The sequence below is a fragment of the Labeo rohita genome, chromosome 7, assembly GCF_022985175.1.
Source record: "Labeo rohita strain BAU-BD-2019 chromosome 7, IGBB_LRoh.1.0, whole genome shotgun sequence".
In the NCBI taxonomy this organism is placed as follows: Eukaryota; Metazoa; Chordata; class Actinopteri; order Cypriniformes; family Cyprinidae; genus Labeo; species Labeo rohita.
Window position 1 is genome coordinate 5,249,973 of NC_066875.1, and position 22,273 is coordinate 5,272,245.

General features: G+C 32.2%; 1 protein-coding gene across 3 annotated transcripts in view; it reads left to right on the plus strand.

Annotated features, from left to right (window-relative positions):
- Positions 1-22,273, plus strand: part of LOC127168237 (inactive ubiquitin carboxyl-terminal hydrolase 53) — a 65,295-nt gene that overhangs the window by 28,121 nt on the left and 14,901 nt on the right. For all 3 annotated transcript variants that reach the window (XM_051114883.1, XM_051114885.1, XM_051114884.1), the window contains exons 9-14: positions 531-677; positions 5,030-5,179; positions 8,822-8,990; positions 10,922-11,071; positions 14,367-14,501; positions 20,709-21,420. In XM_051114883.1, coding sequence (XP_050970840.1) covers positions 531-677; positions 5,030-5,179; positions 8,822-8,990; positions 10,922-11,071; positions 14,367-14,501; positions 20,709-21,420 — 1,463 coding nt within the window. The remainder of the gene's footprint in view (positions 1-530; positions 678-5,029; positions 5,180-8,821; positions 8,991-10,921; positions 11,072-14,366; positions 14,502-20,708; positions 21,421-22,273) is intronic.

The window sequence follows — 22,273 nt, forward strand, 5'->3', positions numbered from 1 at the left end:
GCAGTTTAACTGTTCAGGACAAACAAGGGACTCATGAACAACTATCACTGAACAAAAGAACACAGCTGTGGGTCATTCAGATAACAACACGGTATTAAGAGTCAACTTAAATGTAAACTTTTGAACAGAATCTTTTTTTTGTTATAAAATCTACTTTTATTTATGTTAACATCTTTTATGTGAAATATCTTATTCAGCTCAGTACTAAATAAACAATAACATGCATTTTGTATGATCCCTCTTATTTTGGTAAAATGATAATTTTGCATTTTTCTAAGGGGGATGTAAACCTTTGACCAACTGTATGTTTATTGTTTTGTTTTATTTGAATCATTAAGTTGTTTATAGTTTTTATGGTGATTTTACAGTTTAGGATGTTACCATAGGCATTGGTATTTTTAAATAACGTGTTTTCATTCAAATTTCAGAATTATCTGAAATGATTTCAACTGGTGATTTCAAGTATTTTTAGAAACATAATTCTTGTTAAACAAACAAACAGTTACGTCTTATCTCCATCACCTCAATAGAGTAACTGTGGGCAGAAAATCAAGATCCGGCGCGTGCTGATGAACTCTCCAGAAATCGTGACCATCGGATTTGTGTGGGACTCAGAACAGTCAGACCTCACAGAAGATGTCATCCGATCTCTCGGACCACACCTCAACCTCTCAGGGGTAAGAATGCCGTCTAGTAAATATACTCCACTCCACCTGCTTAATTTTACCAGGACATCTGGCCACGTCCTTAAAGAGCCAAAGTACAAAAGCACAACGGTACTGCAGGGGATCATGAAACAGTGCTTTGTTTGTACAACATCTGTGGTGATGCAGAAAACAGTTTGAACAAAAAACAAAGGTTGAATGTGCTTCCTGACTGGTCACATGATTTGATTATACTTTACACTACTGGTCAAAAGTAATATATATATATATTTTTTTTATAAAGAATTCTCTTATGCTCATCAAGGTTGCATCCACTTGATCAAAAATACCAAAAAACAAACAAAAAAAAAAAAGCAATATTGTGAAATATTATTACAGATTAAAATAATGGTTTTCTATTTTAATATATTTTAAAATAGAATTTATTCCTGTGATGCAAAGCTGAATTGTCTGCACCATTACTCCAGTCTTAAGAGTCACAAAAAGTTAAGCACTGTAAAAAAAAAAAAAAAAAAGTTAAAAAGAACAGCAGAAATCTTTTCTAACAATATAAGTCTTCTCTATCACTTTTTATCAATTTAACGCATCCCTGGTGAATAAAAGTATTAATTTCTTTCAAAAAAAGAAAGAATAAAAGTTGACTGAGCACAGACTTTTAAATGGTTGTTTAAATTGTTAAAAAAGATTTATATTTTAAATAAATGTTCTTCTTTTCAACATTTTATTTATTAAATAATCCTGAAAAAAATCTAAGATTCCAACAAAATATTAAGCAGCACAACTGTTTTCAACACTGATAATAAATCAGCATATTAGATGATTTCTGTAGGATCATGTGACACTGAAGACTGGAGTAATGATGCTGAAAATTCAGCTTTTTGTTACAGGAATAAATTACATTTTAAAAATGATTTGCATAGAAAACTGTTACTTTACATTAAAAATAATATTTCACAATATTATATTTTTTTCAGATTTTTTTTATTAAATAAATGCAGCCTAGGTGAGCATAAGAAACGTCCTTTACAAAACATAAAACGCCACTGTACTTTCAGAGGTCTGTTTGGTATGAATGTAAATGTGTTAAGAGCTAAATAGTCTTGAATTTTCCTTCCTAAAAATATTGTGGTTGGCAAACCACAAAAAAAACAAAACAGAAATTTGAAAAACAATTTCACTCGGAACCTGCTAGTAAAGGTCACAAACCATTGCAAAGAATGTAAACATAAAGTAGGAAAACTGAAATAGTATTTTCTTATAAACATACTTCAGCAATCTATTTTATACTTTGATTAAAAAAAAAAAAAAAAAAAGTGTTGACCATCATTGACCATTTATGTTTGGCAGGTTTGGAGCGACATGAGTTTATAAAATAATGACATAATTTTAGTCTTTGGGTGGTCTCTCCCTTTCAATCTGCATTAATCTGCATTAAATAATACAATCAAATGCCATGTAATCACCATGGTAATTTTTGCTCATCAGAGAAAAAATACGATTGATGATTACTTTCCATATATCAGGCTTTGAAATTTCATGACATACATTTACAAGAATCTGCTAATCAACCTGTAGATGTTTATATGTCAGTGAAGATTGAATCTTTGTTATGAATTCCAATAAAGAACATCTTATTCCCAGCTATTATATAAAATATAGAATTCATAGGAAGCCTCCATCCAGATTAAATGGCTGTAAAAAGCTTCTGACATCACCACGGTCGCTCTTTTACCGTTATTTATTTATTTTCGTAGCACATCTGGTGCTGGTGTCATTGAGGCCAGTTTATGGTGGTGCCTTGGACCATATGTATGGAATAAAGCAGACAGTTATCCTCTTCATAAGACTGAGGTTGTGTAACTGCGTCAGTGCCTGAATAGCCCACGCCTGATGACCAGAAAGCCACTGCAGTGGAAGGTCATCTGGCGTCCGAGTGTGTAGATGGCCTTCATTACCAGCCTCATGTGTGGGAGTATAAAGCCATACTCGAGACTTGTTTACCACCAGACGGCCCTTCTGTTTGTGCAGCTGTATGCATTTCAGACGCCTAAAATGCATCTATAAACTTAAAAATAAATATTGAAAAAGGAGGTTTTCTTAGTGATGCCATAGAAGAACCATTTTGGCTTTTAAAATGAACCTTTCAGCGAACAGTTCTTAAAAGAACCATTTTTTCTTCGATTTTATTCATCTATAGAATCTTTTTCCAATATAAAGAATGTTTTGGAATGGAATGGTTCTTCCTGGAACCATCAATGCTAGTGAAGAACATTTTATGACCTTGTAAGAATCAGTTCTTTTACTCAAAACGGTCGTCGCAGATGCTAAATAGCATTCATTCCTCTTTACGCCCACTTCCGCGTTACCACCCTCCAGTATTGGATTAGTCTCAGCCGAAACCCCTTGGACAAGTACAAAGGCCTTAATTCATTCCCTGGTTCTCCCTGTGATGGTGGAGACTTCAGAGGAAAATCGCTCCCCGCCTGCCTGGAATCCATTGTTTCTCGAGCCTCCGAAGAAAACCAGCTATTCAGGAACCAGGGCTGGAGGAGCAAGTGTTGGTTATGCAATAGCTGCTTTATTTAAACTTGTTTCAGCAAATGCATACTTCTGCGTTCTGTCACCTACTTATGCCTTTTAAATCTGACTCTTTGACACAGTGATTTTAACTGCAGTCTGGCATGTGTGGTTTAAGAAATGCTGTATAAATCGTGTTTTAATTGTGATCACGATAATTGCTTTTCATTTATCTGCGCTGTTTGCAATCAAATCTCAGTGATGAACTGTAAAAAAAATAAACATGGATTACAATGGATTTTGGCTGCTGGATAGATGCGTTTGCACAATCTCTGTGTCACAATATAAATTATTTTTTTGTTGTTTTAATAGAAAGACATTAGCGTAAAAAGAATTGGTGGTTAATATTAGGAAATTTACTGGTTTAGCTTTTGCAAGAAGCTTCTTGTTTTACCGGTTTTCATAATGTAGATATTGTTTATTTATATGACAGGCTGATTATAATAAATTAAATTATGTAAATTAAATCATGCTAATGAGTTAATGCTCTCTTCATTGCTTATGTGAAAGTACAATAATTCAGATTAAATCTGAAAAAAAGTTTTTAATTAATTTTTTTAATTAATTTTGAGCAAAATAATTTTATCAGTTTAACAATTATCACGCAGCCCTACAGTATACTTGTATCAACATTGTTAACTTACCATCATGTCATTTCAGATTTTTTTTTTATCATTTTATTTTATTTTATTTTATGACTTTATATCATCATTATTTTCTTACTCTCATGTCATTTTAGAAATTGTTTTTTTTTTTATGTTTTTATATTATCATTTAATTTTTTTTTTTTTTTTTTTTTAACAGATCAGTAAGATTTTTTTTTCTCTTATGCTCATCAAGGATGCATTTACTTGATCAAAAATGCAGAAAAAAACTTTAATATTGTGAAATATTATTGCAGTTTAAATAATGGTTTTCTATTTTAAAATATAATAAATTCCTGTGACGCAAAGCTGAATTTTCAGCATGATTACTCCAGTCTTCAGTGTCACATGATCCTTGAACTCATTCACATATTCTCATTTATTACTTTTATCATCAATTTTTGGAACCAAACATTTTTTAGAGCCTGTGATTTCTTTTTTTTTTTTTTTTTTTTTTTTTTTTTTTTAGGATTCTTTGAATAAAAAGTTAAAAAGAACAGCATTTATTCCAAATATAAATCAATGTAACATGCTTGGTGAATAATAGAACAAATAATTTAAAGAATAAATATTTACTGACCACAAACTTTTAAAAGGTAGTTTATATTGTTATAAAATATTTTTATTTTAAATGAATGCTGTTCTTTTTAACTTATTTAATAAAGAATCTTGAAAAAAAGTATCACAGGTTCCAAAATATTAAGCAGCAACTGTTTTCAACATTGATAATAAATCAGAATATTAGAATGATTTATGAAGGATCATGTGACAGTGAAAACTGGAGCATTGCATCACAAGAATATATTACATTGTAAAATATATTCACAAAGAAAAATGTTATTTTACATTGTAATAATATTTTACAATATTACTTTTTTTTTCTGGATTTTTGAAGACATTATTACAGCCTTGATGAGCATAAGAAACTGATCGCAAAATTTTAAACAGCAGTGTACTTTCAAAAGTCTGTTTGGTATGAATGTTATCATTTTATATTATTTAATGTTATTTTATTTTATTTCAACTAAATATTTTTGGTTGCCAACATTTTGGTGCATCACTACCTTGAATTTTAGAAGAACATTGTGCATTAAGATTTTGTTATATTTGTCTAAATGTCTGCATTTGGTTGTGTGTTTGCAGCTCTTTTATCGTGTCACAGACGAGCGTGCGAAGAAGAGCGAGCTGCTGTTGGTGGGAATGATCTGTTACTCCAGCAGACATTACTGTGCCTTTGCTTACCACACCAAATCATCCAAATGGGTTTTCTTTGATGATGCCAATGTCAAAGAGGTAAGACCGTACTTGTCTGTTATGGAGTCTTTCTGTCTATATATTTACGCAATTACTATTTATAATGCTAGCAACTACCCAGAAGTCCTGGCTTTGGTCATGTGCATTATTAAGCAAACATTCCCTCCATCTGCACATTTAGATAACTAAACATTTTTACCATTTTAACTGATCACATGTTTTTACTTCCTGGAACTTAACACTTCAGACTAATGCTTCCTCAATTTTTGCACTCACACAAAGGGTTTCTAGTATGTTTCTTCATCAAATCTTTGTCTTGTGCATTTTCTTTGTACTTTTTCTTAATGCAAACTATATTTTTCTTGATTTTGAAACACTTTTGATTTTTTTTAAACAAAGTTAACCCAAATATATAAAACATGATATTATGTTTTATCATGGCATCAAATCTTGCATGCACTGCTATAAAACTAATATTCAAATTTTTGCCTTGTTTTGCAATACAAATATCTAAACATCCTTAAATCAGTATAGATTTACTTGAGATCCAAAATGAAGATACGAACCCTAATGAAAAATAAATACACTAAAATGTATTTAAAATACATTTCATGCTAAGTATACTACAAATACATTTACATATTATGTACTTAATAAAAAATACCCTGCAGTTGTACTTTTAGTATACTAAACTGGTATATTTAATGTCTGCTAAATTGGAACAACTAATTTTGTACTTTTATGCACTTTAATTGTGTCGAAGTAGTGCTGAAGTCCAACTAAAGATATACTTAAATATATTTGATTGTGCTAAAGTGGAGCTATTGCAAGTATACTTTAGGTACACTTTAAATATTTTGCATTAAAAGACCGATATTATTTAAAGATCATACAATCCTCATCAGTAGTGTCATTAAGACATTTTAGGCTTAATATAAAAAAATATGCATTGTGCACAAGTAGTGCTCCAAATAAAGTTGAATTACAACTTTTAAATTTAACATTTTATATCAGTCTCAAGGGATATGTCTCAAGGGATATGTCAGTAAATATGTTAATAGACTTAACTATACTTAGTATAAAATAATGCATTTTAAATCTATTACTTTTTTTATTTACTAGGAAGTCTTTTTTTCTGAGAAATTGAACAAAATTAAGTGAGTTAAAAAAAAGAACAAAAAATTCTGTTAATGGGGTATGAAAACTTTTGATTTGAGTTGATTTGTGCATCCATTGGTGGATAATTGTTCTTTTTATTCATAAACTCACTTTATTTTGATCAATTTCACAGAAACCAAGACTCATGCCGTTTTAATTCTTAAGTAAATGTATCTATTTACGAATTGTTAGACATTTGCACTTGAAAACAAGACAAAAAAATGTTTTTTTTTTTTTGCAGTGTGATCAGGAGGTACAATAAAAGTTATCCACATATTCTAGTGGTTAGGAGCAAAACTATGTGATATTTCATATTAAATCAGTGTGAAGTTGTTTTTTTAAACTTTTAAGTCTTCCTAATACAACTCATTGTGTGTCTCTCAAGACATTTACGTCTTAAAGAAGTCTACTTCCAGAACAACAATTCACAAATAATTTACTCACCCCCTGATCCAACATGTTCATGTCTTTCTGTCTTCAGTCATGAAGAAATTATGGTTTTTGAGGAAAAAATTTCAGCATTTTTCTCCATATAATTGACTTCATTGGTGCCCCTGATTTTGAACTTCCAAAATGCAGTTTAAATGCGGCTTCAAAGGGCTCTAAACGATTGGTCATTTTTTACGGAAAATAAAAAATTGTATACTTTTAAAGCACAAAAGATCATGTAGCACAGGCTCTGGGATGCACATTCACGACGCTACGTACTATTGAATTACATTGAAAGGTCACGCGGAACTACAGACCCAGTGTTTACAAAGCGAACGCACAAAGACTAAGAAAGTGCAAGTAAGTCAAACGCTGTTTACAAACAAAAAGGTACAGTGATGTTGGACGATTCTGAAGTTGTAGGAGTAAATAAGATGGAGTTTTTCACCATACTCAGTACACAGACGATGAACTTACACATGATTCATAGTAGTGATGGGAAGTTCGGATCATTTTACAGACTCGGACCTTTGAGTCTCGTTCAGCAAAATGAACGAATCTTTTTTTCGAGTCATTTTGTTCATTTTAGCAAAATATAATTAAAATGTTACGTGTTACTTCCCTAACACATCTACTGCTTACACAAATGTTGATCACACTACAAACAAGACAAAACTATAATGCTATAAGAAACAGAAAAGATTCATTCATTTTTTACCTGGGTCTTTAGTCTATGATTAGCTCACCTCACCTCTTATCTGACAAGTTTTCGGATTTGAGTCATTCGTTCATCACGTGACAGCACCATAAGATGAACGAACAACTTGAAAAACCCAAAGACTCGAAACAGGTGAATAATTTCAGTACAGAGCCTAATAGGATGCTGCACATGCACGACTGAACGAATCACTCCCCGAGACGACTCGTTCTTCCAAGTCACATTAAAGATTCGTTCAAAATGAACGATTCGTTCAAGAACAACCCATCACTAATTTATAGCATTGTGGACACGCATCCCAGAGCCTGTGCTACACGAGCTTTTGTGCTTAAAAAGTATACAAATTTTTATTTTTTGGAAAAAAAAAAAAAAGATTGTTTTACTAGATAAGACCCTTCTTCCTCAGCTGGGATCATTTAGAGCTGCATTTAAACTACATTTTGGAAGTTCAAATTCGGGGCACCAATGAAGTCCATTACATGGAGAAGAATCCTGAAATGTTTTCCTCAAAAACCATAATTTCTTTACGACTTAAGACAAAAAGACATGAACATCTTGGATCACAAGGGGGTGAGTAAATTATTTGTAAGTTGTTGTTTTGGAAGTGGAGTTCTCCTTTAAAACAGTCTTAAATTCTTACATTTGCCAAATACAATAAACAGACTAATAAAAATGTAAATAAATAAATACAAATTACTAAAACTTAGCAAAAATTAAAATAAGAACAAAAATGCAAAAATAAAATGTTTCGAAATTTTAATAATTATAATGGCATCTCAGTTATACTAAAAGTACAATGGCACCAATCAAAGCAGTCAGCGAGTGTGAAATATGTGGCGGTGCAGTGTAGTGGTGCACGGCCGTATCTCTTCATCAATCTATCAGTAGTGTGCGGCTTGTGCTTGCGTGTGCACTTCAGCTCTCACTGGGCTGGTGCTGCCCGTCTCCACCGCCAAGATGGATCACCCTCACACACACAATATGTGCACTAAAGTAGACGTGTGCGTGCGCTAACCTACAGTATAGAGAAGCCAGTGCAGTATGCATTGTAAGAGAATGTATTTCCTAACAGCTGTTTTGTTGATTAAGCATGTCTTAATTCATCTCCTTTACAGTCTTGCCTGCTCTGCTTTGACTGTTCAGATAATTGTGTTTCTTTAATAGGAAGCATCCTGCTTTCTCTCTCGCTTGCTTGCTCGCTCTTTCTCTTTCTCTGTTAATTAAGAAGGAAGGTTACATCTGTTTGCCTCGAGAGACTTGTAGTACAGGCTGTGCGCTCTTACCTCTGAAGCATGCAAGCCTTCATGTCTAATAATAATCTAACTCTTCAGATAACTGCTCTCTGTGTGCTAAAGAGCAAATATTTTATTTTGTAGGTGGGATCCAGATGGAAAGATGTGGTCACTAAATGCATCAAAGGTCACTTCCAGCCTTTGCTTTTGTTTTACTCTAACCCTGACGGCAGTGCTGTGGTAACAGACGAGGCCCAGCGGACCAACAACAGTACCACCCAAAATAAAAGCGCTGTCAATGGAGAAGCACCAGGTAGAAAACCACTTTCAATGCATTTATATTGTATTCAGATACATTCGGTACATTTCAAGGTGTGCCATTTGAATAAAGACAACAGCGGTTGATTCTGTTATTACTTTTTTTTAACTATTTTTGCTGGTATCAAAAATAAATGGTAACATTTAACAATAAGATGTAATTTATTAACATTAGTTAATGTAACATGAACAAACAATTTATTACACTATTTATTACTATTTATTTATTATATATATATATATATATATATATATATATATATATATATATATATATATATATAAAATAAAAAAAATAATAAATATATTATATATATTATGTCAGCAAATAAATAGATATAGCCGTCAACATTAATTAAATGTAACATTAAATAATTATTTTAACACGTTTAATAATGCATTTGTCATTTTACAGTTTCATTCTGCTTAAATTTTTTTTTAAAAATTAATCAAAGATAATTATTTAATCACCTGAAATTTTAGATGCTTTCTCCAAAAAAAAAGCTACTTGAAAAATATAATTAATATTTTTTTCAAGAACTAATAAAATAATGTTAAATAAATAAATAAATAAATAAATAAATAAATAAATGCTGTAGAAGTATTGTTTATTAGTTCATGTTAACAAATGTTGTTAACTAATGTTAACTAATGAACTTTATTGTAAAGTGTTACCAAATAAGAAATACGTAGATACAGCTATCAACATAAATTAAATGTAATATTAAATAATTATTTTTAACATGTTTAATAATGCATTTGTCATTTTACAGTTTCATTCTGCTTAATAATAATAATTATTATTATTATTTAATCGCCTGAAATTTCAGGTTTTAAAAAACAAAGGCTTTATAATAAAAATATAATAAATATATTTTCCAAAATATAATAAAATAATATGAAAAAATAATATGAAATTAAATGAATAAATAAATGCTGTAGAACTATTGTTCATTCTTAGTTTTTGTTAACTAATTAACCTTATTGTAAAGTGTTACCAAATAAATAGATATTACAGCTGTCAACGTAAATTAAATATAATAATAAATAATTAAATACATCTTTTTAACACATTTATTAAAGCAGTTATCATTTATACAGTTTAATTCTGCTTAAACAAATTTAAAAATGAATCACGGATAATTATTTAATCACCTGAAATTTCAGAAGCTAATTGAAAAAATATAATAAATATATTTTCCAAAATATAATAAAATATTAAATAATAATATAATATTAAATAAATAATATTTTGAGATATAATCATATTCCAAAATGTAAAAAAGTAAATACAGTCAGTTCTGTCTCTTCAAAATTGTATTATTTTATAAGAGAGGATAATGTGAGTGTGAATCTGTCTCATGTTAGTCTTAATTATTACTAATTGACCATTGTTTGTCATTTTTAGACTTAATTAGCTAAGCTGATGCATATGCAATGCAATGTTTGCGTTTCACATAACTTGATTTAACTAATGCTACTAGTATCACTAACAGTGAAGATTCACTACAAATCAGATTAGGTTTAAAAATAACATGATGGTTTAGTCTTCAAATTGTTAAACATATGATTGATATTTTGTCAAATTTGTATGTCAAATTTGATTAGGTGTTAGAACCTTTTTTTTTTATAGTGAAAATGTTCATAATTTTACAGTACAAAGTTAAATCAGTGTGTCTCTTCAAGTTATGGTCTTTGAAAGCTGTGGGTGTTTTCTTCCTTCCCTTAGTTCTTCCTCTCTGCCTCTTTCAAGTTTTAGTTTTGGCGGCATGCCAAAAAGCGTACATTTGTATTGCTGTTTATAATGCATAATTGAATTCGGCAAAGAGCTGTGCAATAAAGTAAAATAACAATTGTACATATGAACAAATAAAATGGAATAGTAGTGCATAAAAGAATGAAATGATTAGTATATGTCTCTTTTAGGTACTCCTATACTGGGTGGAAAAAAGTTGGAGTTGACGCGAGAGAACTTGACTGCTTTCTTCTCAAATCATGGTACTTTGAAGCAGAAGTCTCAGCCTCCCTCTGTGTTCAGTCGTGGCAGTAACCAGACCAGCGGCGGCAGAGGGCCAGGTAAAAAAAAAAAAAAAAATACACATAAACTCACATAAACAACTTAACAAGAACACATCAAATTAAATGGTTGCTATTATTGCATCCCACAATGATTTACTGGTTATGACTGGAACTGTTATTCACTTTAATGCAGTACGTGCATTCATTTCTACATTCATTTCTAATTTCTTTTCAGTTTTACTTACTTTTGAACATAAAGATAAACTATGAGAAAATTAATGCTTCAAGGTTTTTTTTTACTGTTTTACTATTTTATTTCACTTAAGTAACAAACAAATTCTATTTTATTTTATTATTAATTTAATTTTGCTTTGTTTTTTTTATGTTGTTGTTTTTTTGTTCTATTTTGTTGTTTTGTTTTATTATTTTATTTGTATTTTTTGTTTAGTTTTATTTTTTATTTTTTCATTTTGTTTGATTTTTATTTATTTATTTTTGTTTTGTTTTATTTTTGATCTTATTTTGTTTTCTTTTCTTTTAATTTTTTTCGTTTTATTTCATTTCATTTTTTATTTTATTTATTTTATTTTATTTTGTTTTTTGTTCTATTTTATTTTTTTGTTTTATTATTTTATTTTTGTTTTGTTTTGTTTTAATTAAATTTTTTGTTTGATTTTATTTTGTTTTTTTGTTTTGTTTTATTTTTTATTTTATTTTTTGTTTGATTTTTTTTGTTTTGTTTTGCTTTGCTTTGCTTTGCTTTTTTGTTTTATTTTTCTTTATTTTATTTTATTCTTAACTACAATAACCCTAGCCCCAAAATACCCAAGAATTTCCATTACCTTGATTTACCTGTTTCGTCCGTCCAATCCTCATGCTTTTTTCATGGTGCAGTGGTTGAAATGTTCTTTCTAGAAGGCAACGCTGTTCCCCCACAAAGTATTTTAATACCCAGAGGATCAGAGAGAGAGCAGCACCGGATGTTTGAACAAAGACAGACAAGAAAGACCTGCAGGGAGACGTATGGCCTTGTACTCCAGTAGCCCACATTCCTCTGTTATTACAAACCATAATGGCTTGATGCGCTGGTCTTTTTATTGTTGAAGTTTCCTCTCCACTAAAAGCTCTTAGATCAACTTTGTAATGGCTTTCTGTCCTTAGGCAGTGAAAATATACGGCTTATAAAGCCGTGCAAAATGAGTCTCTTTATTATAGTCCTCAGCGATTCGAGTGCACAGCTGCTGTTTGAACAGAGTTTTAATAGAATGTGACAGTAATTTACTTGCATTTGGGGCCAAGTCGTTGCAGTAAGTTTATTTCATGGACATGCTTACATTTTGACAGTAATTTTAGGCAGTATGAATGCAGTATATAGTGGCCTCAGAAATTATTTGATACTTAAGCCACAGTTAATGTCACTGCATTTGAAGACAAACTAACACCAATAGCTTCACTTTCAGAAACATTTTTTTGTTATTTTGTTTTGGTTTGCTTTGCTTTTGGTTTAGATTGATTGTTTGTTTTGCTTTTTCTTGTTTTTTTGGAGTTTTGAAGTTTTTGGAGGTTTTTGTAGGGCTTTTGAAGAGGGTTGTGTTGGTTCTTTTTTTTTTTTTTTGTTTTGATTTGAGATTTGCTTTGTTTTTGTTTTGTGTGTTTTTTTTTGTTTGTTTTTTTTTTGTGTTGTTTGTTCTCTTTTTAGTTATGTTGTTTTGGTTTGGTTTTGTTATTTAAATGTGTTTTTTGCTTTCTTTTTTGTTTTGTTATTTTGTTAGTTTGGTTTTTGTGGTGTTTTTTATTTTTTATTTTATTTTTGTTGTTGTTTGTTTGCTTGGGTTTTTTGTTTCATTATTTACATTTTTTGTTTTGTTTTATTTGTTGTTCTTATTTTCTTCTTTTTAAGTTTAAATTTGTTTAAGTTTTGTTTTGTGTTTTTTTTTTTTTTTTACTTGTGGTTTAGTTTTTCCTCATTTCACTTTTTGTTTTTCTTTGCCGTTTTTGTAGTTTAATTTTGTTCTGTTTTGTTTGTTTTATGTTTTGCTAGTGTTTTTTGTAGGGGGTTGTTTTGGTTTGTTTTTTGTTGTTTAAATGTGTGGGTTTTTTTTGCTTTCTTTTTTTATTTTGTTGTTAGTTTGCTTTTTGTGGTGTTTTTATTTTATTTTTGTTGTCTTTTGTTTGTTTGGTTTTTTTGTTTTTGCTTTTTGTCTTGTTATTTTGTTTTTTGTAATTTTTGTAAAAAAAAATTTTTGGAGGGGGTTGTGTTGGTTCATTTATATTTTTATATATATATATATATATATATATATATATATATAGTTTTGTTTTTGTTTTTGTTTTTTTGTTTTTTTTGCTTTGTTTTTGTTTTGTTGTTTACAGTTTTGTTTTGTCGTTTTATTTTTGTTATTTTAATTTGTTGTTTTTAGTTTGTTTTGGCTTTGGTTTGTATTTTTTTTTTTCCTATTTTTTTGTTGTTGCTTTGGTTGGCTTTTTGTTCTTGTTCAGTGGTGGTTTTGGGGATTTCGTTTTGTTTTTTCCTCAATTTTGTTTTTTGTTTGGTTTATTTTTGTCCAGCTTTTATGTTGTTGTTTCCGTTTTAATTTTATTTTTGTTTTGTTCGTTTCTTTTAATGTGGCTTAGATGTCCATGTATCTCCTCAGGCCACTGTAAAAGTAAACTTCACAGAGTTCAGGAGGAGATCCGTATCTTTAAAGTATGTTTGGGAATGTGAGCTGTGTTCGCTGATAGCGTGATGTTTTCTCAGCTGTGTCTGGTAACCCCTCACTAAGAGACAGTTATGTGACTGCAGTGTGTTCGAGGGCAAGAAATGTCCTTTCTCTTTCTGTTATCTGTCTTTCTCTCACTCTTTTGCTCTCTTGCAACACTTCACTGCTTTTCTCCTCCAGCACAGCAAAAAATACTGGAACACACACACACGAACATTGATTGCCGTTAAGGCTCTTAGGCTCTAGTGTCCTTCCCAGAAGCCTCAGGGGTGTATTTAAAGAGTGCAGAGGCCACACTTTCTCCCACCATCCCAATGATCCTTAACTTCAAGTGTACTCTAATGCTTTATTTGAAGGGTGCTACGTATGGATTTTACAGCAGACCCATAAAACACACTTGACAGTTTTTTTTAATGGCTTTATTAACATTTTCAGAATCCATGTATCAAAAAAAGCACTAGATTGAAACCCTGATGTATGTTAGCTAATGAATTCAAGCTATATAGTTTTTAATACCTCAGTGGGACCTGCTTATGGATTTTGCTGAGATGGTGCCTATTGCTTAAATTTGTAAAATGACATCTGTGGTGAAAGTGCCGCATTTATACGCATCTGTGTTGTTTGTCTTACAGTGAAGATAAATTTTGATCCAAAGAGTCGATTCAGAGAGATTTTGCGGGAGCTTCCGAAGGAAGGCCGTCCCATCAACCTTATTAAGAAGGACTCGGATCGGTCACAGACGAGACCAGAAACACTGAGGCACCGGGGTAAGGATGTTACAACTTGACTGTTTTGGGTAAAAATATTTGGATCATTAGTGATGTTTACGAAGGCAAGCTTCTCTTTTATTATTGTTTATTTACTGCAAATCTAGAAATAATTAAGTTTCTTTTTTTAAATATATTTTTGAAAAAAGGCTCTTATGCTCACCAAGATTGCATCTATTTGATTAAAAATACAGCAAAAACAGTAATATTGTGAAATATTATTGCAATTAAAAAAAAAAAGTTTTTTATTTGAATATATTTTAAAAATGTAATTTATTCCTGTGATGTAAAGTTGAATTTTCAGCATAATTTTTCAAGTCTTCAGTGTCACATGATTCTTCAGAAGTTGATTTGGTTTATAATTTTTTTTTTCGTTTTTTTTTTTTTTTTTTAATCAATGTTGAAACCTTTTTTTTTCTGCTTATATTATATTATATTATTATTATTATTATTATTATTATTATTATTTTTTTTTTATTATTTTTTTTTTTTTTTTTGTGGAAACCATGAAACATTACCATTTAAAAGTGTGGGGTAAATAAGATGAAAAAATTAATTAGAAAATTTGAAAAGAAATTAATACTCCAAGGATGTATTAACTTGATCATAAGTGATGTAAAGGCATTTATAAGATTACAAAAATGTCTTTTTCAGATTCAATTTTTTTTTGTCATTGGCATAACCATACATAGTATGACATGCAGTGAAATGCTTTTTCTATTATGTTTTATGTCAAATAAGTGCTGTTCTTCTGAACTACTTATTAATAAAAGAATTCTAAAAAAATAAAAAAAAACAATAATGGTTTCCACAAAAATATTAAGCAGCAAAAACCATTTTCGACATTGACAGTAATAAGAAACAATATTAATAACTGAGCACCAATAATACATGATGATAATTGAGCAACAAATCTGCATGTCAGAATGATTTCTGCAGGATCATGTGACACTGAAGACTGGAGTAATGATGCTGAAAATTCAGCTTTGTTCACAGAAATAAATTTCATCCTACTATATATTCAACTAGAAAATAGTTATTTTAAATTGTAAAAATATTTTAAAATATTACAGTTTTTACAGACATTTTAATCAAAAAAATTACAGCCTTGGTGTGCATAAATACATTTTTGACTGGTTGTGTATTCAGGGTTAAGCATTTGAACAAGCACATTTTGCAACCATAGCAAGAAAGAAACCTATCACTTTTGCTTTCTTGTATTCAGTCAGACCACTTTAAATGTCGTCTTAGTCCTCTTTAGAGAAGCACAGATGTGTGGTAGTTACACTCTGAGCTTTTAGCAGAGCTTTGGAGTGGAATAAACTGGCTCACAGTGCTCTGCTGGTCCTTATGTAACCCAGGGTCAGCGAGAAGTGTTAAAAACACAGATTACCTCTGACGTGTGCTCCATCCTCACGCTGAGAACTGTAATCTCTGTAACGGTTTCTCAGTCTAGCTTGTGCCGAGTGACCAGCTCCAGTGCAAATTAATTATGGGTCATTGTAGATTTTTCTTTGAATGCATAAATGTCATGCAACTCTATACGGAGAGTTCAGTGGATGAAAATATAATATTTTTTGTTTTATGGTGAAAGTATCAATGCATTTTAATTCTAACTAGAGGTTCAAGCGCGTAGCACTGTATTGTAATTGTTAGAATGGTCACAGATGAGCGATTTCCATGTAAAAGTGACCGTGCAGACCAAACAGTAAGACTTGAAACTTGGAGGGTTGGTAGTACTCACACCGCCTACAACGTGACCGAGGCTTGCCCCATTTGGTCTGAGGGGGTACGAAATTGCTCATAATTCCTAAACCATCAGACGCAGGCTCAAGTGTTTTATGTCGTTGGAATCCTTGGCTCATTCTGGACAAAACACATGCCTCAGATTCGATCGTGAGCCTGGTGAAATTTTTGTGTATTTCACATTTTTTGCAAAACCTACTTTTGTGAATTAGTCCTTGGGTTTTCGCCCAATTAGAGACAAACCAGTGCAGAAAGATGCCTATAACTCCTGAACGGAATGAGATATCTTCGCCAAACTTGGCACACTTATGTTAGAGCTCAAGCTGAGGTCACAGGAAAAGAATCGCTAAGATTTTCCACTTGGTGATGCTAAAAGGGAAAAAAACATAAAAATGGCTATAATTAGGCAACCATTTGTCCTATCAACATGAAAAACGCTGTGCCTTGGTTCAAAGTGCCACAAGTGTTTATGGGGAAATTTGTGTATCTCCCAAAAACATGGCCGCCATTGACCGATGAAGTTTGAGCACCTATTAGACAAGGTCAACAGAGGCCGATTGGAGCGAAACTTGGTGAGTCTGTTTGATTCATGGCCCCAAAGGTCTATGAGAAATTTGAAAGAAATTGGCCAGGAATTGGGGAGGTATTGCATTTTTTGAGGGCATAAATGATTGTACTTTGCACGGTTTTCCACACATACACACGATATTCATATCGTATGATAGACCTCCTTATTCCAAACAACTTTGCCTCTAGAATCACTGCTGTCAATCAAACCATTTTTTAAATGATTGAGAAGATGTGAAAACCTAGTTCTGTGACCTAATCCTAGGTTTTTCAGTCAATCTGGAAAAAAAAACACTGCAGTGCAATTCTCTTAACTCTCTAGGTCACTAATTTATCAAAACAAGTTGAAATTTACCCTTTGGGAAGATATAACGGGGTCCGTTAGAGAAGGGGCCTATCCAAATATACCCAAAAGCCTACGTCCTACCCATTTCAGGATTTTTCTCCATATAATGGACTGATATAGTGCCCCGAGTTTGAACTTCCAAAATACAGTTTCAGTGCGGCCTTAAACAATCCCAAATGCAGTTGTAAACGATCCCAGCTAAGGAAGAAGGCTCTTATCTAGCAAAACAATGGGTTATTTTCGTACTTTTTAATGTCAAACGCTTATCTTGTATTGCTCTCCCTGAAATGGGAACTGTATTTTGGCTCATGACAGTTAGGGTATGTTGAAAAACTTAAAAATCGCCCTATATCGCTGTTTTACATTTTTTGTTAAGGTTGTTTGATCTTTGCATGTTCACTTTGCAAAGACTGGGTCGGTACTTCTGCAGTGATGTAGGATGATTTTGAAATGATTTTTGGAGTTGAGGGAGAAAATACAGTCTGAGTTTTTCGACATAAGCTAACTGTCTTGAGCAGGAATACACAGAGTTCAGGGAGAAAAAGGCAAGATGAGCATTTAAGATTAAAAAGTTTTTAAATTGTATTTTTTAAATGAAAATAACCGATCGTTTTGCTCTATAAGACCCTTGTTCCTCGGCTGGGATCATTTACAACCGAATTCGTTTGAAGCCGCGTTTAAACTGCATTTTGGAAGTTCAAAATCGGGGCACCATATCAGTCCATTATATGGAGAAAAATCATGAAATGTTTTCCTCAAAAGAACACAATTTCTTCACGACTGAAGAAAGAAAGACATGAACATCTTGGATGACAAGAGGTTGAGTTCATTATCTGTAAATTGTTGTTCTGGAAGTGGACTGCTCCTTTAAATACCTAAAGCGCTTGAGCCCCAGTAATCGCTGCTTGCAGCTGTATTTTTATATTTAAAATGAATCATTCCTTTTATAGGCACCAAAATTAACCAGATGGCTGACAGCTACTGTATGTGCATCTATCAAATTTATTGGGTATTACATAAAATGCTGGATGCCAAATCATGTCACATAACATGTCACATAGTCATGCAATGCAATTCCACCTCCACTTCCAAGTTTCCGGGTGAATTTATTATTTATTATGGAGGTCAGTTCCAACCGAAAATGACTATATTAACACATCGCATCAAATTTGCCGAAGAGATTAGGTCACGAACGCAGCACTGGATCAGCCGCACAGAGGCTCCTCTTGCATAACCGCTCTAATGCTGGATGAGGTCAGTGATACTCACTCAAAGGGCCATAAAGAAACTTTCTAATGAAACGATAAGGGACACGCGTCCATCAGATCAAGTCATCTGTTTTAGTCTGAAGAGTGCATGTGTTCATCAAAAAAATCAAGGAAAAAGTATCACAGGTTTCAAGAAAATATTAAGCAGCACAACAGTTTCAACACTGATGATAAATCAACATATTAGAATGATTTTTGAAGGATCATGTGACACTGAAGACTGGAGTAATGATGCTGAAAATTCAGCGCTGCGTCACAGAAATAAATTATATTTTAAAGTATATTAAAACAGGAAACCAGTATTAGAAATTGCAATAATATTTCAGAATATTACTGTTTTTTCTGTATTTTTAATCAAATAAATACAGCCTTAATGAGCATTAGAAACTTCTGAATGGCAGTGTAGTCAATAAAGTGTCTCTTTAAGTGGACTTTTATTTCATTAATATTGTATTATCTAGAAGTGCAGATTTTTAAAAATACCCCTTTTGAAATTTGAAGTTCATTTAATGCAATTAAGCACTGTTCTTCTATAGCATTGCACACTGAACAGTAGACGTAAGTTTATGGGTATCACGGTGTCATTTCCTCATGTGCAGTGAAACTGGCTCGCTATGTTGTGCAGGCGTCATGTGACCATCATTACCATCTCCTTTTATTGCTCATAAGCAGTAAAATTGTGGTTTGCAAACCAAGCTGCTTGACTTTGCTTTACCCTTTTTAAGTAGGTATATGGCTTACTAATGGCTTTTTAGCCTTCAGCGTGTAGATCTTGGACCAGACTGCCTTCGTCTTGTAGGAAGTTAACTGTGTGGGCTGTTTGAGAATTCATTATGCCAGATAATTAGCATTTTCACGTGCGTGTGACGGCCGCAAGTCAAAGTTGCATTAATACCTAATGAGAGAATGCTGTTTTCTCAAGCTCGTGCTGCATAACGATATAGTGAACTTGGCAATGTGGAATGGAGCGGTATGGATTTGCACTGCCGCAGAATCTCTATGCCAGCCCGTTTAACAGTGCCAATATCAGCACTGTTCTGCCCAAAGAGAGTCACTCTTCCACCTTCACAAGAAATAAGGTCATCCAGGCTATTAGTGCAACCCCGCATATGTCAGAGATGGATGATTCTGGCCTGTAGACTGGAAGCAGGTTTAGTGTCGATGAATTGTGTTTGTGTAATGTTAATGAACAATTTAATAATGCATTAAAATGTGAGACCCACCACAGCGGCACAACACTTGATTGGAAAGCTAAATAGATTTCTGTTCATACATAATTTGGTTATGAAAGACTAACAAATGTGAAATGCTGAACAGTTTACAGTTGTTTCCTTACAACTGAATTTTTTTCAGTGTTAAAAATGTTTATCATGAATTATTAATTAATAAATATCAACACATTTTGAGGAGTCATACCACATTTTTAACAAACCTTGCCTTGTCAGAAAAAGGTTGAATAATCTGATAATTTAAGAGACTTTTGACTTCATCCCTGTCAAAGTATTAAATAAAATGATGCAAACCTAAGAATTTATTTTTTATATATAAATAAGATATATAAGTTTTTTACATTTAAAGATTTATTTTTTATTTATTTATTTTCATTAGAAAAAAACATTTATACACAAAGTTTTAAAGTTACATTATAATTTATATATTATGTTATATATATTTGTACTTGGAAAGTAATAATATTCAATTATATGAGTCGTATTATTTTAATGATGCTTTCTTTTCTTCATTAGGATATCAAGTAATTGCATACATAAATGTAATGTTTATGTATTAATAAATAAATATATATATATATATATATATATATATATATATGTTTATCATGCAAACATAGTACATTATAATTTATATATTATGTTACATATATTAATTTACTTGGAAAATAATAATATAAAATTTTATGCATATAAAGTATTAAATGCTCAACAAAAATTAAATGAATTAACTGCATGGATGAATTTAATTTTAATGTAATTTTAACCCATACTAATAGTTACAGGCAAAAAAAAAAAAATCATAATATTATAACTACTGTGTACTTCTAGAAAAAAAGTTTTTTTTTTTTTCACTCAGAACTACCTAATACATTATGCAAATAATTAGAAAGAAACAGCAATTCACACACTGCATTAAACATGAAATTTTGAAGAGAAAGGCATAGATTTTTTTTTTTACTTGTAAAACCCCAATAATAATTGCTTAATTTAAAACCCTGATAAATCTTTTTGTAAAACTGGTTGTAACTGTATGTTTCTCATCCCTCAGACGCCCCGGAGAAGCCTCATTCCCGCTCGCTGTCACCTCCGGAGAATGGCTTTAAGCATATGGAGTCGCGGTTCTACAGCAGCCAGGGCAGGGGTCCAACGAAAGCCGAGCGCTGGCCCGTTACCAACACCCACTACAACCATGAGCCCCGCTCTCAGTCTCAGCCCCGCGTCCCGCTTCATCCCCCTGTAGAGAACCGCTCTCGGAGGCCTGATGTGGCCAACGGCTACGATACGGACAGCAGTCAGGACTCTCGGACGTACGGAAACTCTCGCAGTCGGCCCAATCGGGCGTGGAGGCCAATGCGAGAGGCGCTTAACGTCGACAGCGTAATAAACACTGATAATAATCAAAACTACCCCATCTCTCGCAGACAGAACTTTATTCAGGACGGCGAAGAGCCGGCGTGGGCTCGACGCGAGGAGCGTAAACCCAAGAGTTTAATGACGATTTACGAGGACGAGCAGCGGCAGGACATGGGCAGCAGGAGCTCACTGGAGTCAGAGGGTCGTGGACCAGCGGAGCAGGACAGGGTTAAATCAAGTGTCAATAACCTCACCATTCGGACTGATAACTGGAAAATCCAGCGCACTGAATCTGGATACGAGAGCAGTGATCGTCTCAGCAACAGCTCAGCTAATCTGGACTCTCCTGTGGTGGAGAACTTGAGCAACAAAGAAATGCAATCCATACCAGAACCAAACCTCTCCAGGTAAGAACTGAAGTATTTCTTCATTAGGAAGAGCATCAAGACGTATGTGACCCTGGACCACAAAACCAGTTATAAGTAGCACGGGTATATTTGTAGCAATAGCCAACAATGCATTGTATGGGTCAAAATATTTTTTTCTTTTATGCCAAAAATCATTAGGATATTAAGTTCATGTTCCATGAAGATATTTTGTAAATTTCCTACTGTGAATATATCGAAACTTAATTTTTGATTAGTAATGTGCATTGCTAAGAACTTCATTTGGACAACTTTAAAGGCGATTTTCTCAATATTTAGATTTTTTGCGCCCTCAGATTAATATTTTCGAATAGTTGTATCTTGGGCCAAATATTGTGCTATCCTAACAAACCATATATCAATGGAAAGCTTATTTGTTCAGCGTTTAGATGATGTATAAATCTCAATTTCAGAAAACTGACCCTCATTACTGGTTTTGTGGTCTGGGGTCACACACATGTTTGCTGAAAAGCGTCACTACAGTGATGACATAAATGTGGTAACAAGAAGAAATCAATATGAATTCAGTCAAACAATCCTGTTAAGTCTCATTTTGTAAGGCTGGAAAACTAATTAGGGAGATTTATATATACATACTCTGCCATTTAACGTTTTGCATCAATATGATTATTTTTTTAAAGATATTGATATTTTTATTCAGAATGGATGCATTGAACTGATCAAAAATGACAACAGATTTTGATTCTTTTTTTACTTCATATTCAAAAAAGAATTCTGACAAAAAATAAATAAATAAATAAGACTTTAAAGAAGACTTTTCTGCTCATCAAGGCTGTGTTTATTCAATTAAAAATACAGAAAAAACAGTAATATT